Source organism: Symphalangus syndactylus, chromosome 2 (assembly GCF_028878055.3).
Source record: "Symphalangus syndactylus isolate Jambi chromosome 2, NHGRI_mSymSyn1-v2.1_pri, whole genome shotgun sequence".
NCBI classification, from domain to species: Eukaryota; Metazoa; Chordata; class Mammalia; order Primates; family Hylobatidae; genus Symphalangus; species Symphalangus syndactylus.
Window position 1 is genome coordinate 103,613,264 of NC_072424.2, and position 19,952 is coordinate 103,633,215.

At 38.8% G+C, this 19,952-nt stretch overlaps 1 protein-coding gene across 6 annotated transcripts in view; it reads left to right on the forward strand.

The window, feature by feature from the left end:
• Positions 1–19,952, forward strand: part of NCOA7 (nuclear receptor coactivator 7) — a 145,258-nt gene that overhangs the window by 64,583 nt on the left and 60,723 nt on the right. For all 6 annotated transcript variants that reach the window (XM_055263155.2, XM_055263144.2, XM_055263166.2 and 3 more), the window contains exon 3: positions 4,414–4,634. In XM_055263155.2, coding sequence (XP_055119130.2) covers positions 4,414–4,634 — 221 coding nt within the window. The remainder of the gene's footprint in view (positions 1–4,413; positions 4,635–19,952) is intronic.

The window sequence follows — 19,952 nt, forward strand, 5'->3', positions numbered from 1 at the left end:
CAGTGAAAGGAGGACATTTAAATTGACTTAAAGTGGAAAAATTCAAAAGATTAAGAAGCAGCATATCTCAGGCTGCATAGAACTAATATTAGTATTTGACATCTCTTTTCTCCTAGAAGGAATCATCTTTGGAAGGGGGCAACAAAGTTAATCCCAAACATGTTTTTGATCAGCCAATACATCAGAATCAGCCCATCATTTTGGAGAAAGAGATCAGCTCTCTGCATAGATAAGCCTCCCAATGTAAAGAGATAAGCTCTGAATAGTATCTGGATTGCTGCAGAATAATTTGAGCCTCATGCAGGACTTTTGGTCAGAAGAGAAATTTTGATCAGGAGAGAAATTGTTTTATTAGGGGCATTATCTGAACTTTGCTAGAGCTACCTACTCCTTTACCAGAAAAATAAGTTAAAATCTGAGGGTAGAAAATAATATGTTTAATGAAAATAATTCCTTTTTACGAGTCTCCAGTTGTTCGGTGATTTTTGGTTATTTATTTATTATTAATTATATGATTATTTCAATAGCTTTGGTGGTACAAGTGGTTTTTGGTTATGTGGATGAATCATATAGTGGTGGAGTGTAAAATGTTAGTGTGCCTGTCAACTGAGTAATGTACATTGTACCCAATATGTAGTTTTTTATCCCTCAGCCACATCCCACCCTCCCAGGTCCATTATTATACTATGTATGTTTTTGCATCCTCATAGCTTAGCTCCCACTTATAAGCGAGAACACGTGATATTTGATTTTTCATTCCTAAGTTACTTCACCTAGAATACTTACCTCCATTTCCATCCAAGTTGCTGCAGAAGACATTATTTTGTTCTTTTCTATGGCTGAGTAGTAGTCCATGGTGTATGTAGACCACATTTTCTTTATCCACTCATCAGTTGATGGGCACTTTGCTTTATTCCATATCTTTGCGATTGTGAATTGTGCTGCAGTAAACATACACATGCAGGTATTGTTTTCGTATAATGCCTGTTTTTCCTTTGGGTAGATACCCAGTAATGCGATTGCTGGATCGAATGGTAGAGCTACTTTTAATTTCTTCAAGAAATCGCCATACTGCAAAGGTTGTACTAATTTATATTCCCACCAGCAATGTATAAGTGTCCCCTTTTCACCACATCCACACCAACATCTATTGTTTTTTGACTTTTTAATAACAGCCATTCTGGCTAGAATAAGGTGGTATTTCATTGTGGTTTTAATTTGTATCTCCCCAATGATCCGTGATATAGAGCATTTAAAAAAATACGTTTGTTGGCCATTGTATATCTTTTTTTTTTTTTTGAGAAATATCTATTCATGTCATTTACCCACATTTTAATGGGATTATTTGCTTTTGTCTTGCTGATTGAATACCTTATAGATTCTGGATATTAGTCCTTTGTCAGATGCGTAGTTTGTAAATATTTTCTCCCATTCTGTCTGTTTACTCTCATGATTTCTTTTTCTTTTTGTTGTTGTTGTGCAGAAGCTTTTTACTTTAATTAGGTCCTATTTATTTTTGTTTTTATTGCATTTGCTTTTGGAGTCTTAGTCATAAATTCTTTGCTTAGGCCAATGTCCGGAAGAGTTTTTTTGTTTGTTTCTTTCTTTCTGAGAAAGAGTCTCTCTCTGTCACCCAGACTGGAGTTCAGTGGCGCAATCTCAGCTCACTGCAACCTCCACCACCCAGGTTCAAGCGATTCTCCTGCCTCAGCCTCCTGAGTAGCTGGGACTACAGGCACATGCCACCATGCCCGGTAATTTTTGTATATTTAGTAGAGATGGGGTTTCACCATGTTGATCAGGCTGGTCTCGAACTCCAGACTTCATGATCTGCCTGCTTTGGCCTCCCAAAGTGCTGGGATTATAGGCGTGAGCCACTGTGCCCAGCCCAGAAGAGTTTTTACTAGGTTTTCTTCTAGAGTTTTTGTGGTATCAGGTCTTAGAGTTAAGTCTTTAATCCATCTTGAGTTGATTTTTATGTATGGTGAGAGATAAGGGATGCAGTTTCATTGTTTTACATATAGCTATTCAGTTTTTCCAGCACCATTTATTGAATAGGATTTCCTTTCCCCAGTTTATGTTTTTGTATGCTCTGTTGAAGATCAGTTGGTTGTGAGTATTTGGCTTTATTTCTGGGTTCTTTATTCTGTTCCATTGCAATGTATATACATCTACATTTAACAGGTACCATGCTGTTTTGGTAACTATAGCCTTGTAGTATAATTTGAAGTCGGAGAGTGTGATGTCGGGTAATGTGATGCCTTCAGATTTGTTCTTTTTGCTTAAGATTTCTTTGGCTATTTGGGCTCTTTTTTGGTTCCATATGAGTTTCAAGATTGTTTTTTCTAATTCTGTGAAAAATGATGTTGGTATTTTGATAGGAATTGCATTGAATCTGTCGATTGCTTTGGGCAGTATGGTTATTTTCACAATATTGATTCTTCCAGTCCATGAGCATGGGGTGTATTTTTATTTGTTCATGTCATCTACAATTCCTTTCAGCAGTGTTTTGTAAGTTTCCTTATAGAGATATTTTGAGTTCTTTTTTTTTTTCTCTTTCTTTTTTCTCTGCCTGTCCTTGAGTTCTTGATTTGATTGTCAGCTTGGTCATTGTTGCTGTATAGCAGTGCTACTGATTTGTGTATGTTGATTTTGTATCCTGAGACTTTACTGAATTTATCAAATCTAGGAGTCTTATGGAGGAGTCTTCAGGGTTTCTAGGTATTTGATTGTATAATTGGCAAACAGAGATAGTTTGACTTCCTCTTTTTTTTATTTTGGATGCTCTTAATTTCTTTCTCTTTCCTGATTGCTCTGGCTAGGACTTCCAGTTTTGGTCTTTTAAACAAACATTAAAATATAGCTAAACTAAGAGATGGGGAGTGTATTCATCTGTGACTTTTCCTCTGCTGCTCTGTCTCTTATGCCATATACTAATTTATTAGCCAATGAATATCTAAGAACCTGGCTGCTCAGTGTTAAGTAAATAATAGCCTAGTTGAAATACCTTGTTGGAATATGGGACCTTTATCTCCAAAGCTGAATGTCTCATTTTTCTCACCATGCTTAGTCGTCATGTCTTTATGATTGTATTAGGGGATATTTTACTATTTCTGTTTCTGTTTGTGTTATATGTTGACGTATATTATGTCAATTAAGCCTAATAAAAGATCCTGTTAGAGACCTAAGGAAGTACAATTATCACCATTTAAGATATAAGAAAACTAAGGCTCAAGGTGTGAAATTCCTAGCCTGAGGTCAGAGTTCTCTTAAGTGTTGTAGCCTGAGGGAGAGACCTCTCTAGCCTGCCAAATTGATTTGTTTGACATCACAGAGCAATGCAGTGTAACATCAAATTTCAGTCCCTGTGTATCCTACAGTTATCTCATTTTTCTACCCAAACAGGTCCTTATCCATTGCCCAACATCAAATTGGACATATGCTCAAGGGTGAAGGAAATAGAAATGTATGAGAGAAATCTAACTGTCCCTAGATACCTTCTATCTAGGCACAGGGAAAAGGGACATAATTTTAAAATATATGTTTATATATGAGTAGAGTACAACATATACTAGAGGCCAAGGCCCTTGTTCTCAAAGCACTTAGATTCTGATAAGGCAAAAACATTCTCGACTATCAAGTACAGAGTGATATATCAATTAATTACAGAGTGATGTGTCCACTGAAAATATTTTGAGGTATTGGCTTTCAGTGAATTATGCTAACTTTATCTCTTACATATCTTTGGCTCAGGAGTAAAGAATTTGTAACATCCAATATGTTAACTAATAATCAAATAATCAGCCAGCTATCAGTAATCATAATGAAAATCATGTATTGTCATTATGGCATTTTCTACCTTAGGAAATGCAGCTCTTTCTTCACTACTATTGCCATATGTTTAAAGGAAAAGGATTACTCGTATGTGACCCAGTTCACACCTTGCCAAGTCCCTTTACTCAGAATGTGAGCCAATTACAAAGGACTTGTTTTTACAAATGTGCTTGCCCATCAGTCAAAAGTACCACTGAAACCAGAAACATTTTCTTAAAATGTAATCTTCCAAGTCTTATGGCATTCTAGTAGCATAACCATATATTGTGATTTTTAAAAATACTCAACATTTCATAGCCTATGGAAGAATCTCATTTTTCCTCAGGCCTATGGCAGTTCTCAGTAATTTTATGAGATACAGTATTGACTATATCAAGTTGAAGAAAGGCCACAGATCTCCATGTAAGAATTTGTAAGTGATTAGAAAAGAAAAAAGAACAATAAATGTAATGAACCATATTATAAGGAAAGTGTTTTCTGTATCAGTTCGTTTTCAAAGCCCAGCAGCATGAAATTAATACGATTTCTACCAGCAAATCATCTCTCCAATGTTTTTTCTTTTTTTTCCCTCTTTCCTAGATTGAAAAAGAAAAAACAAGCCAAACAAAATGCAGAGACAGCCTCAGCTATAGCTACAAGGACTCATACTGGGAAGGAAGATGCTAATACAGTAGTTTTAGAGCCAGACAAGTGCAACATTGCTGTGGAAGAGGAATATATGACTGATGAGAAAAAAAAGAGAAAAAGTAATCAGTTAAAGGAGATTAGGCGTACAGAACTAAAGAGATACTATAGTATTGGTGAGTATTCATGGCGTTACTGCAGTATTTTCATTTAAAAAATCTATAAGGATTTTTAAAAGACTATCATTTGTGATTGATCATAATGGTAACAGTTTATGGAGCAGCTGCTATGTGCCCCTGGCCCTTGCTTTACATACATAATCTTGTGTAAGGGGATCGCACTAAAATAATGTCTCATTTAAATTTGTGTTCCCAGCATTTGGCACAGTGCCCAGAATGTTTTGTGTACTAATAAACGTTTATCTAATGAAGAGTCACTTTCTCTTTATGAGAAATATTTTTCTTTATGTAAACATATTCATAAATATGCTGATAGAAATGCCTGTACTTTTTGGCATTTGCTAGACAGTAGAAAATGGAGGAGACTCGGCCTAGCATCTGTCAGTTAAAAAAACAAAACAAAACAAAACAAAAACAAAAAAAACCCACCTAGGAGTCTTTTTTTTTTTTTTTTTTGAGACGGCGTCTTGCTGTGTCCCCTAGGCTGGCGTGCGATGGCATGATCTCGGCTCACTGCAACCTCTGCCTCCCAGGTTCAAGCAATTCTCCTGCCTCAGCCTCCCAAGTAGCTGGGATTACAGGTGCCCACCACCATGGCCCGGCTAATTTTTTGTATTTTTAGTAGAGACGGGGTTTCACCAAGTTGACCAGGCTGGTCTTGAATTCCTGACCTCAGACACCTGGAAGTCTTAAAGGGAATCTTGAAATCAGTCCACAGTGTTATATAGTTGCTCAGAATAACTCCTGCATCTGAAACTACATTCACAGAAGTGGCATATCTAGCTTGACCTGAATCATCCATCTCACACCTACTGTTCTGTCACATACACACATGGATTTTGTTTCAAAGAGAATGCAAATAAATGAAATAAATAAAGATACCAGGAATCAGAACTTGGCGTGGCATACAGGTTATGGCATACTTGAGATTGCTAGGAAAGGGAGAGAAAACTGAGAGCAGTATCTGAGAACACACTGCAAATACGGTAAATGAAATGTGGTCTCGTAGCAGAGCAATGACACTTGTTCTGGGCCACCCTCAACTTGGTCCTAGTTAATACCAAAGTTACATGAAGACGTATGTTTATGTCTCCATTTTTTGGTGTTTTTTTTTTTTTTGAGACAGAGTCTCGCTCTGTCGCCCAGGCTGGAGTGCAGTGGCGTGATCTCGGCTTACTGCAAGCTCCACCTCCCGGGTTCACACTATCCTCCTGCCTCAGCCTCCCGAGTAGCTGGGACTAGAGGCACCTGCCACCACGCCTGGCTAATTTTTTGTATATTTAGTAGGGATGGGGTTTCACTGTGTTAGCCAAGATGGTCTCGATCTCTTGACCTCGTGATCTAAGAGATGGGGCCTCCCAAAGTGCTGGGATTACAGGCATGAGCCACCGCGCCCAGCCATGTCTACATGTTTTATGTAACCTTCCAAAAATGTTGGAAGACATATGGCATGGCATAGAGGTCATGGCATACTTGAGATTGATAGGAAAGGGAGAGAAAGCAAAGGGCAGTTACTAAGAACACACTGCAAATATGGTAAATGAAATGTGGCATTGTATCAGAGCAATGACACTTGGTCTGGGGTGTCCTAAACTTGGTCCAAGGTAAGGGAAACATACCTTGTATCCATGTTTAATGAAACTTTCCAACAGTGTTTGAAGAGTATTCAAAGATAAAATGGACTGCCCTTGAGGTGGTAATAAAAGTTGCATTGCTGATGTTGCTACTGTACAGGCAGATGATCTATCGGCAGCCGAAAGCATGTGGTTTGTAGCTTTACAGTGGGCTAAGATGATTGTATAATGTATTACATGTCTTAATGGATGTTTTTAATCTCAAGCTATTCAGTATTTTATAAAAAGCTATAACTGTCAACCTGTTCAAAGATACTTCTGTGCTATTAATAAACTTCCTCTTAAAATGTGTATATTAAATATTATCCCTTATTTCCAAAAAGAGGAAGAGGATTAAGGAAAATTGCATTTCATATCTTTCGTTTGTTTTGAGATTGGGTCTTGCACTGTCACCCAGACTGGAGTACAGTGGTAGGATTATAGCTCACTGCAACCTCTGACTTCAGGGCTCAAGCAGTCCTTCTGCCTCAACGTCCTGAGTAGCTGGGATTACAGGCATATGACACCACACTCAGCTACACACGCACACACACACACACACACACACACACACATATATATTTTTTTTAAGAGAGAGAGATAGGGTTCTCACCATAAAATTGGTCTCAAGCTTGTAGTCTCGAGCAGTCTTCCTGCCTCGAAGTCCAACCAGCAATGCTCCTGCCTTGGCCTCCCAAAGCATTTTTTTTTTTTTTATATACAGAGTCTCACTCTGTCACCCAGGCTGGAGTGCCATGGCACAATCTCAGCTCACTGCAACCTCTGCCTCTGGGGTTCAAGCAATTCTCCTGCCTCAGCCTCTCGAGTAGCTGGGATTACAGGTGCACGCCATCACGCCCGGCTAATTTTCAGCAACGCAGCACTTTTTACCACCTATTTTTTTAGTAGAGACGAGATTTCACCATGTTGGCCAGGCTGGTCTTGAACTCCTGACTCCAAGTGATCCACCCACTTTGGCTTCCTAAAGTACTGGGATTACAGGCATGATCCACTGCACCCAACCCCAAAGCATATGCTTTTTTTTTTTTTAATGATTTCTCACTGTAGTAGGATAACCTTTTTATGCGGTATACTCTGTCACGTGTGTAATGCTGAGTCTGAAACAATGTGCTTCACTCTTTACCTGACTGGCTCTTACCTGACTTAACAAAATCAGCTCAGTCATCATTTCTTCCAAAAGCCCTCCCTGTCCCTGTCCAGGTTAGACTTCCTTTCTGCATTGTTATCATGGATGTATTTGATTACCTATGTACAGGCTGGGGTGACTTAGACCCTAGAGTATTAGCTTTGTGTAGTGTCTTCAGCATGACATGTGCTCTTTAAGTGTGCATTGGAAGGAATAGTTAATACATAGATAAATGAATACTGTATTTTTAATTGTTGGAGTTTCAAGAAAACTCTGGAAGAACATAGGTAATAGTGTAGTCATTGGGTCAGAAGTATCCTGTGATTTATTTGGTAGCAATAAGTAAAGAAATGTGGCCAGGCTCAGTGATTCACACCTGTAATCCCAGCACTTTGAGGCTAAAGTTAGGAGGATCACTGGAGGCCAGGAGTTCAAAGCCAGCTCAGGCAATGTACAAGATCCTGCCTCTACAAAAAATACATTAGCCAGGCATAGTGGCACACGCCTGTAGTCCCAGCTACTTGGGATGCTGAGGTGAGAGAATCGCTTGAGCCCAGGAGTTGGAAGGTGCACAAATCTACTGCACTCCAGACTGAGTGACAGAGCGAGACATTGTCTCCGAAAAAAAAAGAAAGAAATGCCATTAAAGCTTACCATCTCTCAAGAATGACAATGAGAGCAACCGGTTTGGAGGTTTGAGGCATTTCCTCAGGCGAAGTCAGTGCTTAGATAAAACCTCTAGGTGGAATTCCAGCATTCCTTGACCCTTTCCAAATCTGACTAGAGGTGACAAACTCTCATCTTGGCACGTTTGTTGGCTCTCCCAGGGTCTGACCTGGCGTGTTTCTCAGTCCCATCCCAAGGCGATGTTCTCTACCACTAGATGGAGCATCAGACCTCAAGTCAAGAGCATCCCAGTTCACTGCTGCTTTTGGTGGCTCTAGTCTGGGAGGGAAGGGGAGACTTGAAAGTGGGAGGATCTCGTTGGCTTGCTAAGGATTTGAGATTTACCGTGTAGTCAGCGAAGAGCCATTGGAGGAGAATGTCAAGGGAAAAGGAAATTCTCTACTTTTTGTTTGCTCCACATTTAGTTTACCATCAACTCTGTGATGAATCTAATAAGAAGGCAGGCTGTGCTGGTCTGAGACTAGGGCTTAGTGGAAGGGGCACACTGAAGGGGCACACAGCAGCGTTCGATGGTCAGTGTAGTGTGTGAGGGAGGAAAAAAAAACAGAGGCAAAAATTGACAGACTAGGAAGCTCAAGAAAGAGGAAAGAAGATAATGAATTTATGTTTGGAGATGTTTTTGAGGTGCCAGGTAGTTGTCTAGAGGGGCCTAGATTTCACGTGAAAGGCCTTCAAATTGCTACTTACAGGTGTCAGATGAATCCACATGTGTAAAACAAAGGTAATCCAGCGAATGCACAGAGAGCCAATATGAAAAGTTAATGGACAACAAATAATAATGAATGTATAGAAAAAAAGACTAGGAGGATATATAACAATATGTTGATAGTTGTTTTCTCTGGTTACAGAAATTGCAAGGCAGTTTTTTTGTATATTACACATAGTTATTTTTAATATTAATAATCAGAAAATAAAGAGAGTTGAAAATAAAGTAAAAGTAAGGGCTTTGCAAAAACCAAAAGCGTTAGACAAATATGAAGTTCTATAAGCAATATATAACAAAATAATTACTTTCTGTAGGTATCTATTCCACATCTATAACATCATCTGCCTGATCCAAAGAAGTGTATTTCAACAAAATAATGTTTTTACTTGTGAAATTACTTTTATCTGTGCCTCACTTAATCCTTGGGTAATAAGTCATTGCTATCTCCTGACACTTAGGAAAACACAACTGTTCAGATACTAATAAAGGATGCTTCAGAAAGATTGAGTCACTAGAATTGCCTCATAAGAACATGGTGCTGATTCTAAAAATGCTTTGTTTTTGAGAGGGGAGTAGGAGAAAGGAAGCGGAGTGATTACATTGAGGCAGATGGCATCAGATAAATCTAGATCCAACACCTAGCGCAGCACCTGGCACACAGTAAGCATCAAAAAAACCTTCTAGAATAAGTGAACTGAGTCCTTTTGTGCTTTCATTTGTGTTTACTAATATATAAAGTACTCCTTTTTCATTTATTCTGTTTGGGTAAACTCTTAAGGAATTTTTTGGTGAAAATGTGTCTTAATATATTTTTCAAAATTAGTTATTAAGTTAAATTTGATACAAGCACCTTGGAATGTTTATAAATGTATTAAAAGATATTTGGTCTATATTACAATATCAAAATAAATTGACCTTAACTATATCATAGGATACTTTTTCTTTTTCTTTTTCTTTTTCTTTTTGTTGAGACAGAGTCTTGCTGTGTTGCCCAGGCTAGAGCGCAGTGGCGCAATCTCGACTTACTGCAACCTCTGCCTCCCAGGTTCAAGTGATTCTCATGCCTCAGCCTCCCGAGTAGATGAGATTACAGGCACACGCCACCACACCCACCTAATTTTTGTATTTTTAGTAGAGATGAGGTTTCACCACGTTGGCCAGGCTGGTCTCCAACTCCTGGCCTCAAGTGATCCATCCACCCACCTCGGCCTCCCCAAGTGCTGGGATTACAGGCATGAGCCAGGGCACCCCGCCTGGATTCTTTTATATTAAAGGAATTCATTATTTCTTAAACTTAGAATAGTGAACATCTTTGCTTCTAAGAATATGCAGATAGAAATGGAAATTTTACAAATATGGGTAACATTTCAGTGTCGGGAAGTTCTTCATTTGAAACATAGCTGTGCAGCCATAAGGTTGGAAAGAGATGGCCACATTTTATAAGTAAGGGGGGACAAGACTAAATTGGGATGAAATATATTATTATGATTATGTAATGTTTTAATATAAAAGGTGAATACCAAGATCTTGGATAGTGATGTTGAATTTTAAGAAAATTATACTTGGGAGGTTTTTTTTTTTTTTTTTTTGAGACAGAGTCTCGCTCTGTCGCCCGGGCTGGAGTGCAGTGGCGCAATCTCGGCTCACTGCAAGCTCCGCCTCCCGGGTTCACGCCATTCTCCTGCCTCAGCCTCCGAGTAGCTGGGACTACAGGCGCCCGCCACCGCGCCCGGCTAATTTTTTGTATTTTTTAGTAGAGACGGGGTTTCACCGTGGTCTCGATCTCCTGACCTCGTGAACTGCCCGCCTCGGCCTCCCAAAGTGCTGGGATTACAAGCGTGAGCCACCGCGCCCGGCCGGGAGGTCTTATAACAAACATAAAAGACTTAAAAAGAGAGCATAGCTCATTTTGTGATTATCGTAGTCAAAGATTTATTTAAAGAGAACCTCTGCAGTACAAAGAATGAATTTAGCTTTCAATATAAAATGTGTAATGTCTATATTAATCATTTCAAATCATAGTTTTTCCTCCTGAACTCAAAAGAAACTTAACAAAATAAATGAAATCCTGTACTTTTCCTTTGCTGTTTTGGTTTTTTGACAACATGGAAGTAACAGACTACTAAGTTATTTCTCACAAAGGCAGCCCGACACTTTTCCATACACAGATTACTTTTTCTTAATGTTTTTTTTCCTAACTATACGTGTGAAGATTTCATATCCATCATTTGTCTTTGTTTTACATAGCAACTTCAGAGAGCCAAAGTTATGTTATATTTGATAAATAAACTTCTAAACATAAACAGGTCAAGCCACAAAAGTCTAACAACGTTGCTCTTCTGTTCAAAAGTAATGATCATCCTGGTAGTTTAGTTCTTAAAACATCAAAGAATACAGGATTAAAATGGATTTTCATGTAGAAAAAGGATGCCAAGAATCCAACTAATATTTTTTTTAATCAAGCAGAATGGGTTTAAGGGATTTGGGTATAAAATAAATGGAAATTATTTGGATGAAAATAGTTAGGCCTGTGCTTCTTGGGACCATCAATGAAGTCAAATTAGTGTTTTCATGACACACCTGGGTGGTGAGAGGACAAACCTGAGGTGTGCCCCCAGAAAGCATGCAGTGTGGCTGAAGGAATGAAAGAGATAGGAGAAGCCAGGCGCAGTGGCTTACACCTATAATCCCAGCACTTTGGGAGGCCGAGGTGGGCAGATCACCTGAGTTCGGGAGTTCGAGACCAGCCTGACCAACATGGAGAAACCCTGTCTCTACTAAAAATACAAAAATTAGCTGGGTGTGGTGGCACATGCCTGTAATTCCAGCTACTCAGGAGGCTGAGGCAGGAGAATCACTTGAACCCGGGAAGTGGAGGTTGCAGTGAGCCGAGATTGCGCCATTGCACTCCAGCCTGGGCAACAAGAATGAAACTCCATCTCAAAAAAAAAAAAAAAAGAAAGTGATAAGAGAAGATGATAGATATGGGAGACGTGAATGAAGAGTCTGAGGATCAAAGGCGTTCTTGGTGAAGAGGACAGAACCACGGGAGTAGAAGCAATCATCAAAGCTGGAATCAGATAAGAAGATGGTTTCATGAGCTAAAACTCATGCCTAAGTAGAGAAATAAGAGCTTACCTTAGTTAGGCAGAATTATGGGGAATACTCAGTCCTCTGAATAACTGTAGCAAATGTTTACAGGTCATGAATAAATGATAAAGAGATGATCTTTTTAAAACATTATCTACAAAGGAGCAAAGAAAAAAGTTAGAAACAGACTTCTTCATAGTGGTGAATGCCAGAGGAATTAAAATCTCTTCAGACTTGTGAGGCGGAAGCTGTTTTTCAAGGTCAAAGACAAGACATTCTCAGTCATAGAAGGACTCAGGAAAGAGATCTTTTGTGTTGTCGATTACCTTAAACAAATTTATGAACAAATTAGGTCATTTTGGCAGTGCTCACTTGAATGGCATTTTTGCCATTGTGGGCTTCAGTGGACTGTTGCTGCTTTTATTTTCTCTCTTTTTTCTGTTTTCTACATCATCACTTTTGAAAATGTTTGATAACATTTTCAACATTATTGACTTTTCCATTCACATTGTTTGCAAAAACTACTTTACCTGTGGCTAGGTGTGGTGGCTCACACCTGTAATCACAGCACTTTGGGGGGCCAAGGCAGGCAGATCACCTGATCAAGACCAGCCTGGCCAACATGGTGAAACCCCATCTCTACTAAAACTACAAAAAAATTAGCTGGACGTGTTGTGCATGCCTGTAGTTCCAGCTACTCGGGAGGCTGAGGCAAGAGAACCACTTGAACCCAGGATGCGAAGGTTGCAATGAGTCAAGATGGTGCCACTGCACTCCAGCCTGGGTGACAGAGTGAGACTTCATCTCAAAAAAACAAACAAAAAAAAACCTACTTTACTTAAAAACTAAAAATATTAAAAATATGGTAAACCGTGTTCTGTAGAAAATTGTTCCAAAAGGGAAAAGGAATTTAGATTCTAGAAATCAGTTATATTTCCTTAGAAACTCCAGTAGTTAGGGAGCATGAATGTTCACAATTAAGTAGCTGTAAAACAAACACCCCTGAGTACACCTGTGATTGCACCAGCTTTGTTTCAAGGGACATTCCTTTCCTGACCTCTCACAGCCCCAGCACTCTCATTAACACAATATTTTGTAACCCATTCTTGTCATTGTTGAAACAAAAAGGTACAGTCACTATACAAAAGCTACTGTGTCTTAACAATCCTGTTGTACTGTGTGTGAGCTTGAACTCAGAGTTTAGTTCCATTATAATCATGGTAGTCTGCATAATGCAAATCTCATACCCTACTTAATCTGTCTTGTTATATTCATTTGCATTATAAAAAATCTCATTGTAAGAGAAATGCCCAAATGTGGTTTGGGCTGAGGGAAAGACAACAAATAAACTAAGTACAGTCAGGGGTTTTAAGCTTTGAAAAATTAAATCAGAAGTAAACTAGGAAGGATAAAAGAGGAAAAATACTCTAATTCTGTCTTTGGCCTGCTTGATCCACAAAATACCATATAACTGAGTGGCTTATAAATAACAGAAATGTATTTCTCACAGCTCTCGAGGATGGAAAGTCCAAGATTAAGGCACTGGCAAATGTGGAGTGTGTTGAGAGCCCATATCCTCATAGACCACCATCCTCTCACTCTGAGCTCACATGGTGGAAAGGTGAGGAGTCTTTGGCCTCTTTTATAAGGGCAATAATCTCATCCATGAGAGTACTGCCAAGATGACCTAACCACCTCTCAATGGCCCTTTTTCCTAATACCACACACTTGTGGGTGAGGATCTCAACATATGAATTTTAGGGGGACATAACCTTCAAATCTTAGCAAATACATTGATGGTTGAAGAGTGATGTGGTCCGGTTTTTTTTGGAGGGCAGTTTGGCCATTTTTATCAAGACCCTTTTTGCATACTCTTTGACCCAACAATTCTGTTTTTAGAAATTCATCCTAAGCAAATAGTCATGAGCATATTAGAAGATTTAACTGCAGTAACTATCATTGCATTGTTTAAAATAGCAGGAAAATGAAAAATAACATAAATGATATAAAATGGAATACTATGTGCCATTTTAAAATGAAGTAGAAAAATAGTTAATGATATGGGATATTTTCACCAAATACTACAGTAAAAAAGTGGGTTGACAATAGTTACTGATTATGATTCCATTTTTGTTTAAAAAAAAATTCACCTACATGCATATAAAAAGAGGTATGGAGAATTTCTAGAAGTGTATTCACCAGAATGCAAACATTGGTCTCTCTGATTGGAGGGAAAATGAATGACCTTTATTTATTTATTTTTATTTGTGTTTTTAAATGACTGCTATGGTCTGAATATTTGTGTCCCCACCCACCCACCCCCGAATTTATATGTTGAAATCCTACTCCCCAACGTGATAGTATCAGGAGGTTGGACCTTTAGGAAGTAATGAGGCCATAAGGGTGGCGACCTCACGATTGGGATTAGTGTTCTTAGAAAGGAGACTTTAGAGAGCTACCTGGTTGAGAATGCATTATCTATGAACTAGGATGAGGGGAAAAATACTCCAAGTTTGCCAGTGCCTTTATCTCGGACTTCCCAGTGTCCAGAACTCTGGGAGATAAATTCCTGTTGCTTCTAAGCCACTAGTTTATGGTATTTTGTGATAGCAGCCTGAATGTACTAAGACAATGGCTGTATATAGTTTTGATTCATGTGAAATTGGCTTTCATATTTCCTCTGTTTTCTTCTGAAGTGTTAATGTGCACAATTAGGTCCTTGATCCATTTATGAAAAGAAAAAGCTGTTTTCAAAAAAGTATTTTGGAAGGTGGGAAAGAGGGTAAGAAGAGAAGGAGAAGCAACATCAGACAAGGGGAAGAGCAGAAAGAACTATTTTCCGTGAATATCTCCTTTGTGTTAGATACTTTATTTAACTATTTAATTTAGGACTTATCATGATCTGCTACAAAAAATGTAGCCTATTTTACAAATGTAAAAACTGAGAAGCTGAGTAACTGGCCAGGGATCCACTGTCGGCTAGCATGGAGCCAGGATTCATAGCCTGCCCTCTTTGGCACCAAAGCCTGAGTTTTTTCCACAAACAAGGAGGCCCTTCTCCATGCTGAGTGCAGTAGTAGATTCTAGAGCAAAACGTTTTATAAGATTGGTAACTTCCCTGTGCTTTAAGCACTTGCATTTTAGATTTTACCACAGTATGACTCATTTTAGTCGAGGACTGTGTTGCCTGTGACTTGCTTGAAGGAAGGAAGGTAACATACTGCATGACATTTTCCTTTGTGCCACAGGTTAAAACAGAGTTCGTTTTGAGTATAGGGTTCATTCTTCCCTGACACATCTTTTTTTTAAATTTAATTAAAAGCTTATACTTTAGGTTTCTCTTAAAGTGCTACGTAACAATACTGAATGTTTTAATTGTGCTTTTTATAGAGTCAGGTCAATAATTTGAGATGTGTGTATCACCAATAGAGAAGATGTTATTTCTTTTTAAAATTTATTTATTTTATGTTTGTTAAAGACAGGGTCTCTCTCTCTGTTGTCCAGGCTGGAGTGCAGTAGTGCAATCATAGCTCACTGTTGCCTTAAACTCCTGGGCTCAAGGGATGCTCCCACCTCAGCCTCCCAAGTAGCTGGGACTATAGGCATGTAGCACCACGCCTGGCTAATTTTTTATATTTTCTTTCTTTCTTTTTTTTTTTTTCTTTTGTAGACACAGGGTCTCCCCATCTTACTCGGGCTGGTCTTGAACTCCCATCCTCAAGCAATCCTCCCACCTCAGCCTTCCAATGTTCTGGGATTACAGGTGTGAGCCACTGCACCTGGCCAAGAAGATATTTCTTTAGGCAAATATAAGTGCTATATTTTCTTCAAAGACATATAACTTTAGGCTGGGCATGGTGGCTCACACCTGTAATCCCAACATTTTAGGAGGCTGAGGTGGGCAGATCACCTGAGGTCATGAGTTCGAGAGCAGCCTGACCAACATGGAGAAACTCTGTCTCTACTAAAAATACAAAATTAGCTGGGCGTGGTGGCACATGCCTGTAATCCCAGCTACTTGGGAGGCTGAGGCAGGAGAATCGCTTGAACCCGGGAGGCGGAGGTTGTGATGAGCCGAGATCACACCATTGCACTCCAGCCTGGACAACAAGAGCGAAACTCCGTCTCAAAAAAAAGAAAAAAAAAGATATATAACTTTATTTTTTGCTATTCAGTCTTGAATCTCTCTGCATTGATTTGAGAGTGGTCCAAATTTTTCTCCAAATCTTAGCCATTATTCACCTAGCTTCATTTAATTATAATCCTTAAATTCCCTTGAGCCCTTACTGTGCACATTGCAAAGTGCTTTTTCTGAATCACCTTATCATATTCTTATGGTAACTCTTTGGGAATCCAGTAGTATCCCCATTTTGTGCACTGAGAGACTGTCTTTAAGTTCCCCAAGGTTACCTAGTGAGCAGATGGTAGACCAGGACTCTCATTCACAGTCCATCTGATGCCAAAACCTTCCCTCCAACATTAAGTTACATGATATTTATGGGGAAATCTAGCCTCTTCTCATTTATAATGGTGCTTTTATTTTCATGAAATTTCAGTTTTTTGGTGATGTCACTGCAGTGTTTAAATTGTTGTGGCTTCATAATCATGTGTTTCAACATCAGTAGAGTGTGCTTACCCTCACTTCTCTTTGAAAAATAATTTTGGATACTGTTATGTATTTATGCTTCTAGATAAGCATGGTTTTCAATTTGGAAAGTGTTCCTTTGCCATAAAAAATAATTTTTTATTTAAATTGCATTTAAACATTAATTTGAAAAAAGTGAAATATTTATTTAAAGATGAGATTTCCTACTTAGGAGTATTGTATCCATTTAGACACTTAAGCATTTTAATTTTCTTTATGTATATCTTGTCATTTTCTTGTTATATTCATTCCTAGATGTTATATAGTTTGATACCACTTTACCTGGGACTTTTCCAATTACACTTCTGTTACAAAAATAAAAAATTATTATATCTGGTCACCTTAGTGAAAAACTATGAATTTTTGACATTTTCATGATAATATTGGTTCTTTACGCAGACAATTATGTTATCTGCTAATGACCACATTTTCATTTCTTTTCAGTATTTAAAACTTTTCATCTGTTGCTTTGACTAGATTTCAGAACAAAGTTGGGTATAAACCATAAATTGATATTGGTAATGTTTTACTTTAAAAAAAGTACTTCTTTTCCTTTTGGTTTCTGATATAAGAGCTCATCTCAGTTTATACAGGTGTACTTTAGGAGAGGTTAGAATAGTGCTTAATTTCTCAAGAGACTTTGAGCATGTGGTTACCTGTAGTGCATTCGAGCACAGAGATTGCTTTGTGGTGCTGTGCAAGGTAGCCTCTGATGAATGGCAGGGATTCCCTCTTTATCCTGGAGTTTCCATTATGTTTGTAGTGTTGCTGCTTTTCTCTCCACTACAAGGCCTTTTTCTTTATGACCTGAAATACTGTGGTTTAGCCTCACATTAGGTTCGCCTCTATGTTGTAATTTAGTGCATACCACTAAATTGGTGGATACCGTGCCCAGAAACCTTAAACACTGTGCTAGAATTGCTCTTAGGCAATTTAGGTCTTTCTTAGCACAACTGGAACCAAAGAAAGGGGGTGGAGCTCATGCAGTGCCTGTGGGTGTTTTTCCCTCTGCTTATCTGGAATCTTCCTTCCAGAAAGCTGGGGGTGGGGCCTCACCAGTGCTGTGTTTAGGTAATAAGCCCGCTTCTGTAGACCTGGAAGTGACATCGTGAAGTCATTCAGTTTTCATTCCTATGAAGACATTCCTTTTCATATATGCTCTTTAGCGTTGCATTGCTTTTTCAGAAGCATATTTCTAGTGAATATCAAGAATAAATATTCATCATTAAAGAAGTTCACTCTGTTCTTAGTTTTCTAACAGTTGGAATTTTTTTGTTCTTTTTAAAAATACAATAATGGCTGTTTAATTAGTCAAATGCTTTTTTAGCATGTATCAGAATGATCAGATTCTTTTTCTCTGTTAAACAATTTATAAAGCTTTATCATATTAATACTATATCACTGCTGTATTTCTAGATGAAACCTTTTTGCTCATGGTTTATAATTGTTTTAACATACTACTCTATTCACATTGCTATTTACTTGTGTTGACTACAGTATTACAAATAACAATAGCATTTGTTAAGCATGTGCTCTGTGTCAGGCTCTGAGATAAACACTGTATGAATCAGCTTAATTTTCTCAGCATTTCATTTTACAGATAAACTGTTGCACAAAGATTTCAAGTAACTTGATTAATATCACACAGCTATGAAAATGTGTCAGGGTTGCTAGTTAAACCCAGCTCATTTTGACCCCTAAACTAACCTGTGATCAGAAAGGTGTTTGATGAAATAAGTGAGATGGTACATGACTTGATTTTATAATTAATACCATCAAACTGCTTCAGCAATCATAGTTGAATGGATCCATTTCCATTATAGGGACATGCCTGTCATTGGAATCAGATTCTCCTGTTCATAAATCAGGGTACCCCTTTCTTTGAAAAATCTAGAGAGACACAGACAATTTTTGCCTCTTTGAATTCCCCTCATTTGGATGTCATAGAAACTATCCTCCCTCTTTAGTAGAGTTACTGATGTCCTGTGCTGTCAGCCTCCTGAACCCCATTCAAATGCTCTTATGATAGAAATAGGTGGAGGAGAGAGCTGGTCGTTCGTGGGTGAGTAAAGAAAGAAGGGGCACATAGTAAGTGTAAGCCCCGTGCAGAACTGGTCCTGATATAATTTAAAAACCTGATAATTTTCCAAACTTCTGTTTGTGCTTGTTCAGATACTTGTTAATAACAGAAAAAAAAGGCTACATACTATCTTTTCTTCCCTTCCTCTAAGTAGAAATTATGGAATCAAGATCCAGAGAATTCACAGATGTCTGTATGGATTCTGTTTTCAAGCACAATAATGAATCATGTCCACTGTCCTGACTTCACCCAGTCCCCAGGGGCCTGTGACAGGAGCCAGATGCTCTGGTTTGAAGGACATTATGTATTGACTTGTTCTTGTTGGTTTTTCTCAGAACCAGCATATCTAGCCAGTTCGTTTCTTGACACCCTCCCCAGTCTTCCCCCCACCAGCATACTCAGTGTCCACATCTCACATCACTACTTCAGTACTCAAAAATCTCTTATTTGAATCTCAATTTCTTTTTTTGTCTTTTCCCACAGATCTGTTCTCCAATTGTGACAGGCAGACTAATGACCCCCTAAAGATGTCCATGTCCTATTTCCCCAAACCTGTTAGGTTACATAGCAAAGGTGAACCAAGGCTGTAGATGAAATTGAGGTTGCTAATCAGCTGACCTTAAGGAGATTTTCCAGGGCTATCAATGTGGCCCAGTGCAATCACAAGGGACCTTAAAAGTGAAAGAGGGAGGCAGGAGAGAGCACGTGAGACTACTGAGGCAGCATTGCTGGCTCTGCGGGTGAAAGCAGGACCTTGGGTCAAGCTTCCTGCAGACGCAGAACTGGCTAGATATGCTGGTTCTGAGAAAAACCAGTGCTCAAGGCCCTGCTTCCAGGGCCCAAAGTAGCCCACTTCCAAGAGTGAGAAAAGGCAAGGGAACCAGTCCTCCCCTACTCTCCTTCCAAAAGGAAAGTAGTGAGACCCATGCCAGACTTCTAATCTATGGAACTGTAAAATAATAAATCTGCGTTTATGCTTTATTTTGAGCCACAAATGTGTAGTAATTTGTTATAGCAACAATAGGAAACTAGTTCATCATGCCATTCCCCTAACTATTCCAACATCTCACTACCTGTATCTCAGCCACTGCTCATCCAGCTCCAGCTGCCTTGCTCTGTGCATCATAACCACACAGGTAGCCGCTTATTTGCTTACTTCTTATGTGGCCTGTTACCCTGGTGTTGAGACCCCACCCCAGAGTATAGTGTTACTTCTTAATGTTCACATTTTTGAAACCTCATTTTTGCCATAGTAACTCTTCCAAATCTCATTACTCTTACTCCTTCAGTCCTGTCTTTACTCCTACTTACTTTAGCAGATGGCCTTACCCCTATTCTACTGGTGAT